Below are 17,995 nucleotides of genomic sequence, written 5' to 3' on the forward strand. Positions count from 1 at the left end.
GCTGCCTACAGACAAAGGCAGCCTGGTCTTTTGGGAACCACTGTGAAACACATCCCTGGAAGATCTTTGGGCTTTTCTTGTACCCACAGTCCCCATGTAAAGTAAACAAACATAGGGTGCATCTTCCAATATACCCAACATCGGCGTACAGTGTATTCTTGACCATGAACCAAAGCACAGAAAGAGAAGAAACTTGAACATGGGGTTACCTGGGGAGAAGACAATGCAGAACTGAAAAGGAAAACAGGGAGACTGGCTTTATTTGAAATGCCTGGATAAGATTTATTAAAAAATATCTCTTGGCAGTTGACAATCACCATGATCTACAATAGGAACCCGACTGGGTAACATTGGAACAGTTTTCACCTACAACAGAAGGCGAACACCCAGGAACACTCGAGCATGGCTTACACACACCTACTGACATTAAAAACCCTGGGACAGCCTCAAGAACATGGTGCAAGCACTGGCTGCAGAGCCAATCGCGCCACACGTGTATTAAACGCGCTCTGATACTTACCTTGTCTTTGGAAAAAAAAACCAACCTCTATTTAAGTATGAGGGAAAACAATAAATAAGCACCCTCAGAGGAACTGGACTCCACCTCTCTGTGATTCCAGGAGGACAAAGCTCTTGCTCTGCTGCGACCTGCAGGGAGTGGGGAAAAGGGAAACGGGAGTTGCCTGGACTCAGGTCTCTGGCTGGACCCGTCCAAAAGCTTACGGCTGCATGGCTCCGTCATCAGCACATGCGAAGAGAAGAAAGGTTTGGTGCTGCGGGACACGATGGCGGTGGGTCTCTGGTCATCAGTGGGCAGGAGGGAGGAGCAGAGCGCCTGGGCACGGATCCAGAGGAAACCTCCAAATCTTCCAGGTCAAAACCTTACTTCGCAAGGGCTCAGGGCTTCATTAGGGTTTTTCTCCCTCCCAGTGAAACCCAATGAACATACAGTGGGATGCTTAAAAGAGACCCTGGGGGAAGCAGGGTCTGTGTGAGAGACAGACAGACAGACATGGGTTTTGCTGCTGAGCCGCCTGCAGCAGTCCACCACCTTCAGCTCTTTTGGCTGGACAGGTTCAGGTTTATGAAAGCATTACAGCTCCTCTTCTCGGACAGCCACTCCTGGTCAGCCATTTCTTTTTCTGTGGATGCTTACTCCAGAATAACAATGCCTCACTCCACTTTCCAAGTGGATTAAGAGAATCTGAATAAGGCACTGGTATTCCAGAATAAACCATCAATGCTCTCTGCTAAACAACCAAAAAAAACCTATTCAAAATTCATCCCCTATTTCAGCCAAAGCAAGCTCCCCATGTGGAAAAGCTCTCTGCCAAGACCTGCCGCCACAGCCAGCAGTGACAATACCATGGGCTGCAGAGGTGCTGCCGGCCAGGCTGCCACGCAGCCCCTTCCCAACACTTTAGAGCAGGATTAAAATGAGGAAAAATTAGGAAGGGGTAGTCTTCTCAGCTGGCATTGGGAACATGAAGGTCATTTACTGCCAGCCAACACATCAAAGTGCAGTGGGTCTGTGACAAATCCCTTTCGCATTTAAAATGCCTTCTAAATATGCACCTAATCAAAAATTAACTCGGTGGTTTCGTGATTTATCAAAGAAACATTGTAAAAAGCCAGATCCAAAACAAAGGGCTGAAAAAGCTTCTGTTTCCAACTATTATTCTTCGAAACAATGTGCAAACGGCACAGGGTTGCGTTTGAAGTCGTGCTGGAGCAAAAATAAAAAAGCAAACCAATTTTAAGTTGACATAGTGTATTGTGAATTACTTTCTCAGCTTTTCTACATCTAAGATAGCGTGAAATGATCTGCCATACAGTAAAACAGTTTAATATACAATTGATTACAGAGCCGTAGTAACGAGTCAGAGATAATACGCATTTTATCTATATACATATATAGCTTAATATTTCACAGATACAATTTTTTTCCATTTCGGTTTTGTCAATGAAGCATAGGCAGAATATTTACAGTGAAGCCGCTGTGAGGAAGCCCCATCCCCAGCAAAGCCCCCAGCAGAAGCTGCCAGCTTCCCCCAGCGGTGTGTGTAAACAGACCGGTTCTCTCTCTTTTTGCAAGAAGGGAGGGGAGAAGGTCACGGGAACACGGGCTTTGCTGGGGTGGGGAGAGAAAGAAAACAGAGACATCATGAAGAAACAATTTCCAGCTAACCTAGAGACCTTAAAATGTTTTAATTTGCCTTTTTTGCCTCTCTTTCTTGTTAACTGGAAACTCTTCTCAATGTTTCAATTCATAATTCAATAACGTTTCAATCATGTTCTCAGTTAACGCTTTCTATACCATCTCCACGTGTGCTTATGCAAGGACAGGCAGTGCTGAAGTCTCGGGTAATACTGTTGAGGCAGCTTTTAAAGCAAGCAGGGGATGGTCGGGAGTCCGCACCGGCCCCCGGGCCCGCACCGCTGCCCAGCTGACACCTACTGGTAAAACCAAAGCCAACCCTGATTTGAGTCCCTCACTTTGTAAATCATTTCTCACAGGCTGTTTATAATCGGGTATTGCAGCTCTTGATGCACAATGATTGCTTATATAGGGTCATCTGTAGGTGTAATACTGTATAAACTGAGGTCGGACAGGCACAACCCCAATCCACTGCGCAGCCCGGCTATGCTCGGACAGCAGTGCCTCCATTTCTAGTGCATGTTTTTAGTAACCAGCTGAAATTTGCTCACATGAAAACATGAAATGAAACCAACAGGCCAGGAGGGAAGGTGTATTTACAAAGGCATCCGACAGCTGTCAGGCTGACCATGGACCGGGCTCAACTGAGGAGGGCAGCGGGACGCTGCCCCCAGAGCAAACCTCCCCAAACCTCCGCCACCTCGCCAGCCCATGGCTGCCGAAGCTCGCTGCTGCCTGGGCACTGCTGTGGGACCGGTGCGGCAGCTCCTCAGCTCCGGCACTCTGCCAGGCTCAGCTCCAGAGGCACGTCCAGCTTCTTCCCGACTCGCCTGGCTTTCCCATCATCTACATCCCTGCCTTCTCCATCTCAATGCCGCAGGACTGTAAGAGCCTGGGGGTGGGAAAGGAAGAATCCAGCCCCTCTGCCAGCAAATACCATGTTTTATGCTAAATTAAAAACTCTGTTTCATGGAAAGAAGGAGCTTTTCTGAGCAATGCAATATATAAAGCCATCACACTAGCCCCGGGGGAGCGAGGTAACTTTCCTGAGAGCACAAGTGGGGAGCCTGTCTACTGTTCCTGGGTAATTCGGTGAGGGTGGCCAAGGTCCTTATCATCTTTGGATACTGCTGCCTCCTCCTCGCAAATAGGAGACACCCACCATTGAGCAGAAAAAATTCCCGATATTCAGCACAAACTTGAAACTGTATTTTGTCTCTCAGCAGATGTTTGGAATTCTTAAGGCTCTTGGCTTTGAAGAGTTTATTACTTTGGAAGTTTAAAGCTGTACTCGCAGTAGGGTATAACAAGTCTCTGTCTCAGCGCGCATCTCTCTCTCTCTCTCAACACGGTCTCTGAAAACTAGAAGAAATTAAACTGCGGAGAGGGTTACTCTGGCAACTGCGGATTCCTGAACTACATGAGGAGAAATGTCTGATGGTGCCGGTGGGACCATGCTGGTACCAGCACAGTGGCCAAATCCTGGTTCAGGCAGTGATGTAGGGCAGACCACTGCAATACTGCAAACCCCCTCTCTTTGGACAATTTCTAGGGGCAACAGCTAATATTAGAAATAAATCACAAATGAAGCTCTGGTCTCATTTGAATAAAGGCAAAGTTTCAAAGATGCTAAAGAGGCATTTTCCCTCTGGGCATACCCGCAGACGTACCACGTGCTGCATTTTTCCCTGCCCTGAGCTTAAATCTTTCAACAACGAATCGATACAAACCATCTTTCAATTGCAAACTAGTATTTAACCAATGCATTAAGTTAGAAACAAGCGAAGACATGAGTGACTAAGGGAGAAAAGAAGGAAAAACTCAGGAAAGTCACTTTGTTTTGACTCATCCAAAGGAAGATTTGAGCATCGACACTCAAATTGGGGATGTGTGAGTGGCAGCGCTGGCAGCGGTCACCCGCTGGGATGCTTGGATATGACATCACTGCGTGTCGCCACTTATCACCAGATGACAAATTGGTTAAAGCAGCACTGGTTAGAGCCAAAACTTAAAATTTTAGTAAGTGTTCCCAGCCATAACTTTCTGCAGTTTTTCAGATTCAGCGAACGCTGCAACTTCTGGAGATTAAAATACGTGTTGTTGCAGTGAGCCAGAAAACAAGGAGAGAACAGAACAAACCACGTAAAGGCTACGACGTGAGAAGCTGACAGCAGCCTCGGGGCCTTTCCAGAAGTGTAAAACACGAATGACTACTTCCTCGACACCAATTCCTGACTTGGAGACACGCATGTGAAACAGCTGCTAAAAAGGATGTTAAACGTATTGCATCTGGAGCGGCGTGCGTGAAAACACTGGGCGCCTGCATCCTGCTCCTCGCTAGCCTTGGGCTGGGCAGCTTGGTTAGGCGAGCAAATGTTTGCCAGCTACAATAAAGTACCAGGGGAAAAAAGCTTTAAGTGTCTTCTACTGACCTGTTTTTTCCAAAATAATCTTCTTTCTCAAAAACTAATGTTGACTCTCAAAGGTAAGTAGCAAGCACTTCTATACACGTTGTACAGCCCAGCCACTTGGGCTGAAGACAGAAGTTTAGCTTGCCTGATAAAGACTTGAAAAAAGTTTTAGACAGAAAAGCTGCATTTTTTTTTTTTCTACCAGAGCTTTATGGAGCGTCTATAAAGCACCTCAAAACTATTCCCCATGGCACCACTTGAACCGAGATGCTGTTAAGACAAAATATATTTCACCCCTATTTTATTCTCTACTTGAAGCTCTTTAGAGCCTGATGTTCATTTTAATTGAACTCTAATAAGACAAAGACAATAAGCTCCTCATGTCCGATTTTCACTGACAAAACTCCTTCCCATCACTCTGGACAGAGTTCAGAGGGTGGCATTAAAGCAGATTTAAAAAAAATAAGAAAACATGCTTCTGGGAAGCCAGGGCTCTGCTTCACACCGGAGAAACCTTCGCCTACAGCAGCCAGCAAAGACATCCCACCCGGAAATTAAAGATCAGCCTTTAAAACAACCTGACACCTCGTTTCACATTCACCTTCTCCTTTTCCCACTGATTTCAAACCTGGAAGCACATGTTACGCACAGAGCATCTCCTGCGCCGTGTATGTTTGTGCGGCAAGCCAAACCCCCATCATCACGCTGTATCCTACACTGCTTATGCTGCATTTCTGCAGACCATGGTCTTCCACCTCTCCAGTTTCCTTTACATTTTCGGTATATTTTAGCAGAAAGTGGTCCACGATTTCACAGCTCTTGACTAAAAAATCTTCAAGCCATCAGAGCACTCAAACTAAAACCTGGACAACTACAGCATCTGCCAGAATTAGCGTGTAATTGTTGTAATTTCTAACTTTTTTACAGGACTTTGTAGAATCCTACCACTACCGGCAGCGGAGGATATTCTCAGCAACAACAAAGAGTAGTTCAGGTTCTTCCCCTAGAAATCAAAACAAGGGCTGCTACAGCCTGTATAGAGAACTCAAAAGGAAAAAAAACTACTGGAATAAATGACTTTCCTGCCCAAATTGATGTTCTGCATACAGCTAGCCAAGTCTCAGGATTACTCCAAGACCCCAACTGGGTTTTCGCAGCTGCCTGGGCATCAAGATGGAAGCACCGTGGCACTGGGGGATCCCTGCACCTCTGCCTCAACTGTTTCTCTTTCCACATGAAAATCATTCTGTATTTACAGTCAAACCACCCCTGCGACATTTTCAGCAACTGGGAAAGTCACATCAATAAATAATTACTGCATTTTTAGCAGTTTTGTAATATTTAACTAAAACAGGACTTAAAGGAACACTGCTTCACCAAATCCCAAAGCTGACAGCAAACACTGGAATTTATTTCTTACCCTCTTCTGCTTTGGCACGTTTGCTAAAACTTAGGGAAATAAAACTTTTTTTTCCACTTCCGGTGTGACGAAAAATGTATTTTTTCACAGAATTCTTAGACTTAACTACTGGGATGTGCCTGCTGCTCCTCCCTATCTTCTATCAAGGAGCTTAACAACACAAGGAGAAAGCTGCAGCTGTGACCAGATAAATGGACCAAGATATCAAAGCAAATGTACTTTTCCCCTTTATATTAGGAAATCAGAGGCAAACAGCAGTGAAAGCAGCATCTGAAGCCATGACCTGGCAGTAGCAGAGTTCAAACACTGCTGTGCAGTGTGGAAGATGCAGTTTAGCAAAGGCGAGGAGCAGGGAGGCAAGAACCACTCACACGTCCCATCCAGACTGAGCAAACAAGACCACAGCAGGGAATAAGGGAGAAAACAGACAGAGTCTTTAAATTTGGCAAAAAAACAACCCTCAACCCAAGTTGCACAGTTAAATAGCTGATCACATTATATCCAACCTCAGGCGCTCTCAGTCTCTTGTAATGTTGCATAATAAAGACATGAAATTAATAACTGCTCCCTTGCAATATTTTTTTGTTGTTGTATTCAGAATTAAAGTTTTAGAAACAGGTTAGAGTTAGCAATTTTAAAATGCTAGATACTCCAAAATCTTGGCTCTTTAATCAAGAATAAGCACTTCTTGAGCTAGAAGTTGGCATGGGTACACAGTGTTTGGTTTATAGCTCCTTTCATTTTTGCTCCGGGTGCCTCCTTTCTGTGTTTTAGCTCTGAAGTAAGAGTATCCAAATACTTATTTTTTTGTAAAGCCCTTGGGGAAGTCCATCCTCTCCTCCCCCCCCCATTTTGTCACATCTAAATCCTCCTGTGCTTTGTGTTAGGACACAGCAGGAGCCACAGTCAGGCAGCGGCACCATCCTGCCTTGCTCGCAGCACTTGCGTTACCTCCAGCAAAGGGGAACGGCCCCAAATCCTGGGAAATAACAGGCAAATCTGTTCTTCTCAAAATCATAAATGCCAGAATTAAATCAATGGAAATGCCATTTACTTGTTTTTAAATGAGAAATCTGTCTCACAGAAGTAGCTGGGAGAAAAAGAAGTGGTTTTGTGTGTTAGCAGCAGATTAAGACGACACTGCAGAAAACGTTCAGCATATTCGTCATTAGTCTACGCTCTAGAGCGGCTCCTCCAAGTGAACTGTGGCAGAAGGCAATACAGGCCTAGCAAATATTCAGCAATCTTCCCCCCTCCCCGGGATAATTTTTAAATTATCACCATTAAAACACCCTAAAACTAGGAAGCGCAGCAATGCACTGAGTATTCTTGCAGAATATACTTCCAGGTACCTGGCCAACTCCTCAACTTTTATACCATGTTCGAATTGTGCTGGCACTAACAGAACAAGCGCAAAAGATATTTTAATGAAATGAACTTTGATCATGGCCTCCCACAAGCACACATGTGTCACGGCTGCAGAGAGGAATGCAGAACCGCACAATGCCATTAAAAATGCCTCCAGAGTAATTTTTGCCAGTATTCGGACATCTTTTCAAAGGCATAAAGGGAAGGTGTAAAGGTTCAGCTCCCACTGTTTTACACTAGAAAATAGGTATCTCCCTGCTCCTTGTGCCTGGGAAAATCTCGCTACCCAAACTGTACGATGAGAGCTTAGTGTCTTGATTTTGTTACTACACTGCACTAAAAGAGAAGATTTAAAACCTCCGAAAGAAGACCTGCAGTCTCAGCTGTTGAATGCTTGCTGCTGTCCTGGTGGCAATAAGCAAACAAGGGTAACTACTACTTACTCAACTTTTTGACTCTTTTCCCAGCTTCAGAGTTAAGGCAGAGTAATGTCGCCAGCAGTTCCCAGAGCAGACAACAGCCCTTGATTTCAGAGTCCACTAATGCTTCTGTCCTCAGTCATTTTATTTGCTTAGTACTAACAAAAAAGAGGCCCTGGTATTTTTTTTTGTATTCTAATGTTACCAGAAAACCAACAATACTTCCACAGCACCATACCACGACAGCATGGGAGTGTTATTTACTTTATAGGCTGGAGGATGAGGCTTTTGTATTCTGCAGTGCATTGCTTGAATAACGAGAAGGAAGGCGCTCTGGGTCCGGGGCCCTACTCCAGCACCTTCTCCTTTCAGGTTTAATCACAGGGTGCAAACCTCTCACTGGATGCAGGGCTGTTGCTGGTGGAGGTTTAGTTATTGTGCAGTGTCTCATGAGAGAGAGAAGCCGGTGTATCTTAACTGAACTCTGCCATTGCAAACAGCTGATCAATGAGAGAAAAATGCTGGGCAGAGTTGTCTATAAAATTGGGAGAAAGAAGTGAAAGGGAGAAAAGTTTGAATGATTTTGAGACACTAATATAACACTAGAAGGCATGTAAACAATTCTGGACCACATTAACTTCTCTACTGTAAGAAAAGGAATACTGACACACACTTAACTGAAACAAGAACTCTAAAAATGGTTTCAAGAATACATTCTTCAGATGCAAGAGGTATTTGAGGAATTATACTACCTGAAAGTTGGAAGTGCAACCCACTGGGGGTGGGGCAGAAGGGGGCTAGTTTTAATCTATGGAGAAGGAAGGCTGCTGTAAAACTGTGCACTGATAAAAACCTTCTATTGTTGCTCATCAGGAATAGCCCCCAAACAGGCTACAGCATCTGTGGCAGAAGGGTATGGAGATGAGTATCCCCTGGGTTTTTTGTATGCTGGCAGTTTGAGCAAGTAAGATTAATTTTAAATAGCTTTCCTATCAAACGCAATTTAGATGTATATAAACAGCAGCTTTTGTGAGAACGGTGCCCAGAGTCTTGTTTAACTAACCGAGATCCAGAAATCTCACAGATTTACATTTGACAAAGGCTTCAAGGGCTCCATGCTGACTGTGGAGTGTAGATGGATCTCAAATAGCTGAACAGGAGCTTCACAACGTATATATTTATTACTGAAACTCCAAAAATCACATAGGGAATAAGAAGAAGTATCAATATACTCTGACTTTAGTTCAGATGGAAAAAAAGAATTAAAAATCACACCAACATGCAGACAGCACAGAATTGCATTTCACCAGCTCTTCCCTGGCTAATGAACTTATTTTGGGCACAAAAATTCTTTCATTTTATTTGGTGTCACAAAGAGTTAGTTGAACTGGAATAGTTGAATAATTAATATTATCCAAAGCGGGGCAGCAAATGTAAGTGAAGAAGGTGATGGAAGCATGCAGAGGGCAAACTGGTATAGTCTAAGGCTCCCATCCTGCAGTTCCCTCTGTGCTCCCGCAGGTCTCTGGTCCCAGGGACCTGCACAGAGTCATCTGCAGGACTGGGAAATTATTGTGCTTCTCAGCTCACCAGAAAGGACTCTTTTCCCTATTCCTGCTTTCAGTGGCACGCAGGGAGCATGCTGTTCTATTCCCTGCTGCAAAAGCACAGTGTAGGGGGGGGGGAAATCCTGAAATATATTGTGCAGCACCATTGATTCAGTACAGAGGGAAGCTGGGATACTCAATTGTGTTTGGTGGCTTCGGAAGTTTCACCAGCTTTGAAACAAATATTGCCTAGGTAACATCCTCACAGTGGTTGGTAGTTCAAAGAGGCTGAAACACCATCTTATTACTCTTATTAAACCAATTGACAATTCATCTCTCCTAATCCCTTCCGCACACACAAACAAAACCCCCCAAACAAAACAAAACCAGGAATAAAATAAATAAATAAATAAAGGCATTCCCCAAACATTTATTTTGCTTTTCTCTCTCCCTCAAGTCAGACTAGCTTAGAGATACCAACTTCACCTACCGTCGCAAATTCAGCTAGCGTACGGAGTAACGTGAAACTGCTTTAGACTTGTAAGACCTGAATTGTAACACTCTCGTGGTCACTCGTCTGCTTCTGGAAACCTGTCCTGAGAGCTGGTGATGTCCGAACCCTTATTCCATTCCCACATATCAGTAACTCATTGGCTATATGGAAAAGAAGTGTATCCAAAGCGCGCAATGGCACATTAAGGTTGAAGAAAGCATTGTTAAAGGAGAATAAAACTACAGCAGTTGTTCAGCCTACTCTAACTAAATGTTGAGCCACTGCAGAACTCCTCCTCCAGCCCAACACAAAGTCAAATTGTATCACCCCCTCTCCAAGACATTCTTTTGTGGTACGTTACTGGCACTTTATGTCAGTCTCATATGGTAGATACATGCACATTTGTCTGTGTGTTTACATACAAAAGGTCTGATAACAGTAAAATATTGTTCAGAGAGATATAAAAAACCCAAGGAGTTGCATTAGCCAAAAAAAGTGTTTTGTGAGAAACAACAATAAAAATGATATAACCACAGCTTTTCTTTTCTTTAAAATTAGACAAATACCCAAAGCTATGATTTCACTTGGGGCCTCTGTACCTTGACAGGGAGTCCAATGGAGTATATCTGAAGGCACTTAATATCCTCTACTCAGCTGTAAGATGGTTGCACAGGGAGCTGGGGAGCTTGGGATGTGATTTGGGGCATGGAGGAGAGAGATGGATGAAAACAAGCCCTGAAGAGCTGTGATCCACACAGCACCAGGTGCTGAAATGAAAACAAACGTACAACGCAGGTGTTGAGAAGGTCTCTCTTGAAAAAGAAAACTGCCAATTGCAAATGTCTTTGTGTTTCTATTGACAGAGCACTTCATGCAACTCTGACAATGCATCATACACTCTTAGAGATATTTAGCTTTGTCAGTTCATTGACCTCCTCAGCTCCCACTTCCTCACAGTCAGTCTTCTCTGCGGCTTTGCCAAACCTGCACCTCTCCTCTGCTTTCACCGCATCTTTCTGGAGCTTCTTGGCGGAAGGAGGGATGTCCTTGGTTTCTGAGTTATCTGTGCCATGGGCTATCTTATCAGAATTCTGTACAGAAGGCACCAGGTTGGCGATCTCATCTGTCGGAGATCGCCCAATGCTGCCATCCACTTGAACCCGAATGTCTGGAGATATAGACAACTGGTGATGTGGCACGATCCCATTGTCCATGCATTTTGGGTAAAGGTAGGTCTTCATCTGACCTTTCCCCTTCACATTGACTGTCCCCCTATAGTCAAAGTCATACCCCATCTTGTTTAGGATGCGGTAGCTCTCCTCACTCACCTGTATACGACACTCGACGCCAGTGGTGTCCATTCTGCTAGCAATGTTCACAGTGTCACCCCAAATGTCATACAACAACTTGGTGGTGCCAATGACCCCAGCTGTGAGGGGGCCATGGTTAAAGCCAATCCTAAGTTTAAAATTAAACCACAGCATGTTGTTGTTGAAGTCATCCACCACTCGCATCATTTCTTTGGCAAATTCAAAAAGGGTCTGCAAATGTCCATGGGGATGGTTGTTGTCCTGACACTGCGAGGTGTTCAGTCCTGAAGCGGCCATATACGTTGCCCCAATTGTTTTGATTTTCTCAATGCTGCTGTAATGTGGTTTGCTCAGGAGCTCATCAAAATCCCCAATTAATTCATTCAGGACTCGGTAGCACTCTTTGCCTCCTTCATAGTTCTCTTCATAGAACTCGCTGAAGTTCACAATACTTGCAAAGATTACTCCACCACTGTCGTGGTTTTTGGAATAGCTCTGGGAAACCTTCAACTGCTCAGCCACGTGGTACGGAATAATATTCCTCAGCAACCAGTCAGCTTGGTCCCTCATGCTCTGAATTTTGGTGCGATGAAGATCAGCCTCCACATCTCCATGGTAGTGGAGACGGTAACTGACCTCAAACTCTCGATTCAGAAACCAGACCAGGAGGAGCAGAAGGAAGGAAACCAAAATCACCTCCTGACCAATCAGGTCTGCTGGCCTCTTCGTGTCATTTGGCACCGAACTGTTGCACGGACTCCTTCTGGAGCTGGAAGCAGAAGAAAGGGAAGAACACGAAAGGTGCATTTAAAAACACAGAGTTAGGGCACTGCCATTTCTGCTCTGTAGTTAAAAATCCTTCGCCAGAAAAAGAAGTGTAGGAAGTGTACATTACTACATACTAAATTATAAAATACACTTCGATAACTTTATCTGCTGCTAAGATTGCTAAAGAATTAATTTCATTCATAAACTCACTGAGTACCTCCTTAAAGGGATATCATCAGGTTCAGCAACACAGAAATTGCCCAGCCTTTACGATAGTCCTATTTTAAGGACTTTCTCAAGGGAACAGTTATCATTATATCTGAATATACAACGAAAAGCACTACATGTAAGTATGTACATAAAAATGCTTAATAATGCCTGTGTGTGTGTTTAGATATATGTGTGCACATGTATGTCTGTATGGGGCTGGGGTGTGTGTAAGTTTTGTGGAATTTACCTTTTTCTGTATTACCTCCAATATTCAGAAACGTCTGCTTTATACTCCTAGTGCCTTTCCCTCGTCTCCTCATCAAAGACCAGTAATGTTTGCAGTGTGCCTTTAATGTTAAGACATGAAGGGTTTGGAAGAAGATAACCCTGTACAAGACACTTCACGGAGAACTGCATGAAAATGGAGAATATGGAGCCCTGGGTTGACATCTTTTGCACGTTATAAACACTGAAGCTTTTTATGGTGGAGACAGAAAGTTTCTCAAAGTGCCAAGATTTAAAAAAAAAAAAAAAATTAAAAAAAATTTAAAAAATCATGCCGCACATAGATTGAGAGTAATTATTTCAAATCCTTTCGACAATTCATCAACTGCCTGTGCAGATTATGAAGCACTGATGGAGCATGCTTCTGTGCCAAACCGCCCTTAAAAAGGAGACATCTGCAGTCTACAATCTCAACTTTCTGGAGAGATGCAAAGACACAGATTTAATCTGAGAAGACAACACCTATGCAATCCTAGAAACTAAGTCTGAACCCAGACAGATTGGCATGCAGCGATTTCTGGAGTCACTTAACTGCGATTTTTTCTGTAAAATTATGCCAAAGCTTAAGATTTGATATGAGTAGGCACATGCTGAAGTTTTCCAAGTTAAGAGATGGTTTGATAAGGGAAAGCATCACATCAACCCTTCTCCTTGAAAAACAGCAAGGCAATCCGTATCTCAGTGTTTGTCTGTATTTCTCTTCTGAAGGTATGTTAGCAAAAGAGATTAAAACTCAAAGCACAACTACAGCAACAGCTCAAGAAGAGAAGACTAAATTTGTTTCTGTAACACGTGAAAACATTTCTAAGTTCAATTTGTTTCTTTATGTCCAGGGGGACATGCTTTCACTTCTGAAATCAAAGCAGGCATCTCAGTGTATATTACAGACCCAGTTGCTTTTTCTGAATGTTCATTCTCAAATATTTGATTGACAGAAAAGCGTGATGAAGCACTAACATAGCACAGTTGTGAAACAGATGAATGTGCACAATCTCTGAAAACATTTGCATGTGCTATGGTATTTGTTTGCATCTACAAGCTTTTATCGTAGTAAGCCTATAGGAGAAAAAGTTTCCCTTAAGTAAAATATTTACAATAGAGAGCTTACAGGTGGAATTTCATATTAAAGATAAACCCACATATTATGTTGGAAATTACTCCTTTTGTTTTCAACCATAACATACTTCTCCCAGAAGTGAAGGTATATTCATTTTATTGGTTTGATATTAAAAAAAACACGAGGGAAGAATGAAAGGAGGAGATTACTCCCAACTCACAGAATAAGTCCCTGCAATCAGGTTCCCGTAATTGCTGGTGTGTTACTGTACTAAGACTCCTTCCTTTCTCCCTCACAACTACTTTTCTCAACAGAACCTCTGTTACAAACTTGTTCATTTTCTCCCCAGAAAGACAAGTCAGAGACTAAGACAAAGGCTAAGGTAATAATGACTAGAATGGTAGCAATTCCTTAAATACAAACCTTGCTACCTAATTTGCAGGTGGCAAAATACCCTCCCAGTGTGATGGGCTTATAAAACAAAATGAGGGGAGGATAAGTAAGAGAAAAGATCTTAGAAAATAAATAAGGCTGGAGAAGGTGAGGAAGGAATCTCGGTTAAGGAGCACGATTCCGGTTCTCTTCAGAACAGTTAATTATTTTCCGTATCTTGTGGGAAGAGATCTGCTAGAGGATCTGAGCAATGACATGTTACTCCTTTGAGAGTATGAGTTTGATCCAGATAATCTGCTCTAACATCAAACATTCCTGCCACAGGGATTTAAGTCATTAAAGGCTTTTTATTTACAGTTTATTGTACAAAATGCTCCTCAAAGTACTTTAATTCCTCTTAAATTAATTAGGCAAGCACCACAAATTTCACGTTACAAAAAGTGGCCTGTGTCGAATGCAAGATCTGCCTTTTAAGAAGAAACTGCTGCCTCCCATTCACCACTCCTGAAGTACTGGCATCTGCGAGCTCTCAATCATCTCCTCAAGTGCTGGCCTGACCTTGTTTCCCACGTGGGCGTACAACCTGAGAGATCTGCATGTGAAATGAGTGACTCACTTGTAAGCTGACCTGATTTCATTAATAAGGTAATGGGTTAGTATCTCAAAAAGAAGATGCAGTATCTTTTCCAGAGCAGGCATTTTTGATCACAATGCAACTGCTACAAGCATTAGTAAAAAAAGCCACGATGCCTCCCTGAAGGAGGGAGCAATTACATCTTACTCATTTAGAAATCAAATTTCTGGATGTTGCAGCGACCAGGTTACAGGACCTACAGGACTATAAATCATCTTACACAGTCAGTTAGCAAAGATGACCTGAAACTACCCTTTAGAATGAAAAGAAAAAAAAACCAACAAACAACCCATACACCTATAACAGAGAGGATCACACACACCCAAATCTTTTTAAGGTCTACTTTTTATGAGGTGCTGCAGCAGAAAACTAATTTTAAAAATCATTCAAATTGAAATCTTAAGCCAACAACGTTCCTTTAACTCAAACTGGTGAAGTGCTTCCTGGCACAGAAGCCTAACTATTAACTTGGCATCTTCACCCAGGCTGTGTGTTGAATATGGAACAAGTGAGAGCTCCGGAGATAGAATCTCCTTTGGCTTGATCACAAATCATAAAGATAATGGCTTTCCACTTATAAAGATTTTTGGAAAGCCATTTTGCTTCTGAGCCAGTAACCTATGTTTGGATTTGGATATCTTGCTATATTTAAAGAGGATGCATGCCTGCTAAATCTTAAAAAAAGAACGCAATGGCGGAACAGTGTGGAAAAGGGAAATCAAACTGGTGCTTTCGATGAAGAACATAAAGTGGATGAGTATGAACAACCCCCCATCAAGCAATTTTAGTCTTCCACCTCAAGTGGCCTATCACTGTTCCTCCTTGAGCAGTCACAAAGTGGAAAATGATACATCCTACCTGCTCTAAGAAATAAATGAAAATAAGAAATATTTCCTGTTTAAAAGACTAAGTTTGTGGCTGTATCTCTTTGGGGCTGAAGAACTGGTCTGTCTGGAAAACTTGGCAAATTCCATATTTTCATTTATTGAGCATAGCATGGACAGTCCAGAGATGAACTTTGGGCTAAGACTTCGTTACCATTACTAGTATCTGTCTTCCCATGCAACGTTAATAATTATCTCAATTCTTGATCAAGAAAAGGGAATAACCTCATTAAAGGCATGCAAAACAAGTTTGTTTGGCCCTCTTAGAACACAGGAAAAGCTTCTGTGCTGACTGGGGTGAGCAAGGAACCTTATTTATTTACTTCAGAGAGAAAGAAACAGCAAAAAAGTTTGTTAGGATACGGGAGTTTCAACTTTTTATTAGTCTATCACCAGGAAAAAGGGCAAATTCGGTTTGCACAGAACAATGTGGTATACAATAGTGTACACTAAAAGAGCGCCAAAAAGAGAAGTCAAATTCTGTTGCAAATTAATGGTAAAGCAGAATAGGATTAACTCCTAGTTCTCTCTTTTACCTTCCAACACTTACAAGAACTGTGTTAATTTACAAGTTTGAGCGGCTCCAGATCAGTGGAGCTTGGCCCGTTAACAAAGATCATGCTGGACTGATACAATTCCTGCATTAAAACAGAGACAGTGACCAACTACCCTGACAAACTGCTGCCGACACGCAGAAAGGGCAGTGCCATGTGGTATTAACTCACGCACGATATACATACACATATACATGTGTGCTCCACGCCTGTTTGCAATGACATCTTCTGCATGGTTTGGTTTCTTACCCACTCTTACCTTTACTTGTCATGAGTTAAAAGATATATCATATATTTATGAAAGAAAAATATTTGCATGCAAACAATGCTTCATAGCTAATTTTTGACAGATTTCTAATAAATGATGATGTAGAAACAGTCACTGAACGGAAGACTGGATTGTCAATAATTTAAGGCAGAATGAATTATTTATTAGTGATTACCAGCTGGTCAGGAGCCTGCTAAGCTGTTGTCAGTGCTGGGCAAGATGTTTGTAATTCTGAGCAGCACAAAAGGTTCGGCGATTTCACAAACTAATAATAAACCACTAAAGATCCAAACTCAGGCTAATCCTAAGCCATTACTTCCAGTGATCTCCATGCTTTAATATTTCGTACATTGCCTTTTCAGCAAATTCCCTTCAGTGTTTTAGTTAACAAAAAAATCAAGCCACCTCTGTTCTTTTTGCTTTAACTTTCCATTCTGGATTTAGTGAACTGGAATTCTGTTATGAAAATGAAGTTATCTTTCATGAATCAAAGCCATAAAAAAAGGAAAACCCATGCAAAAAAAAAACCAAACCCAAACCCCAAAAAACCCAACACTGTAGTAAGTGCTAACTTCTTGGTGAATAAATATCTAACATGAAAGCACAGTTACCATCTTTCTGGACTTAACCACGTTTTCTAGACTACCATAGCATTCATGTAGATGACATTTTTTTTAAAGTAATTTTGTTTTGATACATACTCCCAGTAAAAGCAACGTGCTCCTGAATACACATTTGTTTAGATGAATTACTGAGTCACATATTCACAGGGTCATCAGTTTGATCAAGTACAACATTGCCCCAGTATTGCCCCCAAATTTGTAATTAGCAAACTCATACTTCTGTAATACCAAAGACCAATAAAAACACTTTAAAAATGGTATTGCAAAATTTGCAATAAAACCATGAGAAATTCAACATTGAAATAATCAGAGTGAATCCTTAACATGTTTATTTATAAGGGGCTATTAATAACCCCGGAGAAGATTTTTGTTCGTTTGTTTAAAAGTCTGGGGCCTAAATTTCATTTGTTCTCAATGATATGACTTGCTATTCTGCCTAAGTGAGCTCAGGGTGGCAGACAGCACCCAGACTGTCACTGCCAGCATGTTTCCATCCCGGTGACGGCAGCTGGCTTCACAGCCAGCTTTTTCAGCTGAAGCTCCTCTACCACAGGGAATTCTCACCTGGCCAGCTGTGGATAGCATCCAACTCAGAACACTTCCGAACAGTGCACATCAACTAAGGAAATCAAATAAATAGCTCATGATGTACAGATAATGCTTTAAAAACTGCTACTACTAGAAAAACAGATGCTATTTTATATAGCTTGTCCATAACTCTATTTCCTAGAAATCGAATTTAAAAAGAAAATAGCATTACATAACTCAGTGACTGCAGCATCAGCGCTCTGATGATTTTTAGTCATACCCAAGAAGTCCTATGTAAAGGAAATTACGTACTTGAGGAGCTTAAACACAACTGGCTGAACCAATTTGTTGAATTCCCAAGTGTATTACTGTGGATGCAAAGTTTTGCTACATGAAAATGTTTCTATCCCTAAACATAAAGATGGTAATTTTATATAAAGCTTACCTAAAGTTCTGTGCCAAATCTAGATGAAAATTTTCCACCGAGCTGAAATAAAAAAGTGTTGATTTCAGAAGGAAAGTTAAAGCAGTAAACAAAGCATCCTGCCAGAATTTCAGTTAGCATTTTAAACTTTTCTATTTTGTAGACTGTAGGACCAATAATTGCATTGCACACTTGATCAGCTTCAGACAAACTTTGTTTGAATGTGACCTATCTGCACTTT

General features: G+C 42.2%; 1 protein-coding gene across 6 annotated transcripts in view; it reads right to left on the reverse strand.

Annotated features, from left to right (window-relative positions):
* Window positions 1–257: 257 nt before the first annotated feature.
* Window positions 258–17,995, reverse strand: part of ADCY9 (adenylate cyclase 9) — a 99,524-nt gene continuing 81,786 nt past the window's right edge. For 2 of the 6 annotated variants that reach the window (XM_052773088.1, XM_052773085.1), the window contains 2 exons: window positions 17,776–17,817; window positions 258–11,895 (listed from right to left, as the gene is read on the reverse strand). In XM_052773088.1, the coding sequence (XP_052629048.1) occupies window positions 10,707–11,895; window positions 17,776–17,817 (1,231 nt within the window). In that variant the 3' untranslated portion in view covers window positions 258–10,706. The remainder of the gene's footprint in view (window positions 11,896–17,775; window positions 17,818–17,995) is intronic. The other 4 variants (XR_008232864.1, XR_008232863.1, XR_008232862.1 and 1 more) reach the window with 4 other exon arrangements.

Source organism: Harpia harpyja, chromosome 21 (genome assembly GCF_026419915.1).
Source record: "Harpia harpyja isolate bHarHar1 chromosome 21, bHarHar1 primary haplotype, whole genome shotgun sequence".
Classification (NCBI taxonomy): Eukaryota; Metazoa; Chordata; class Aves; order Accipitriformes; family Accipitridae; genus Harpia; species Harpia harpyja.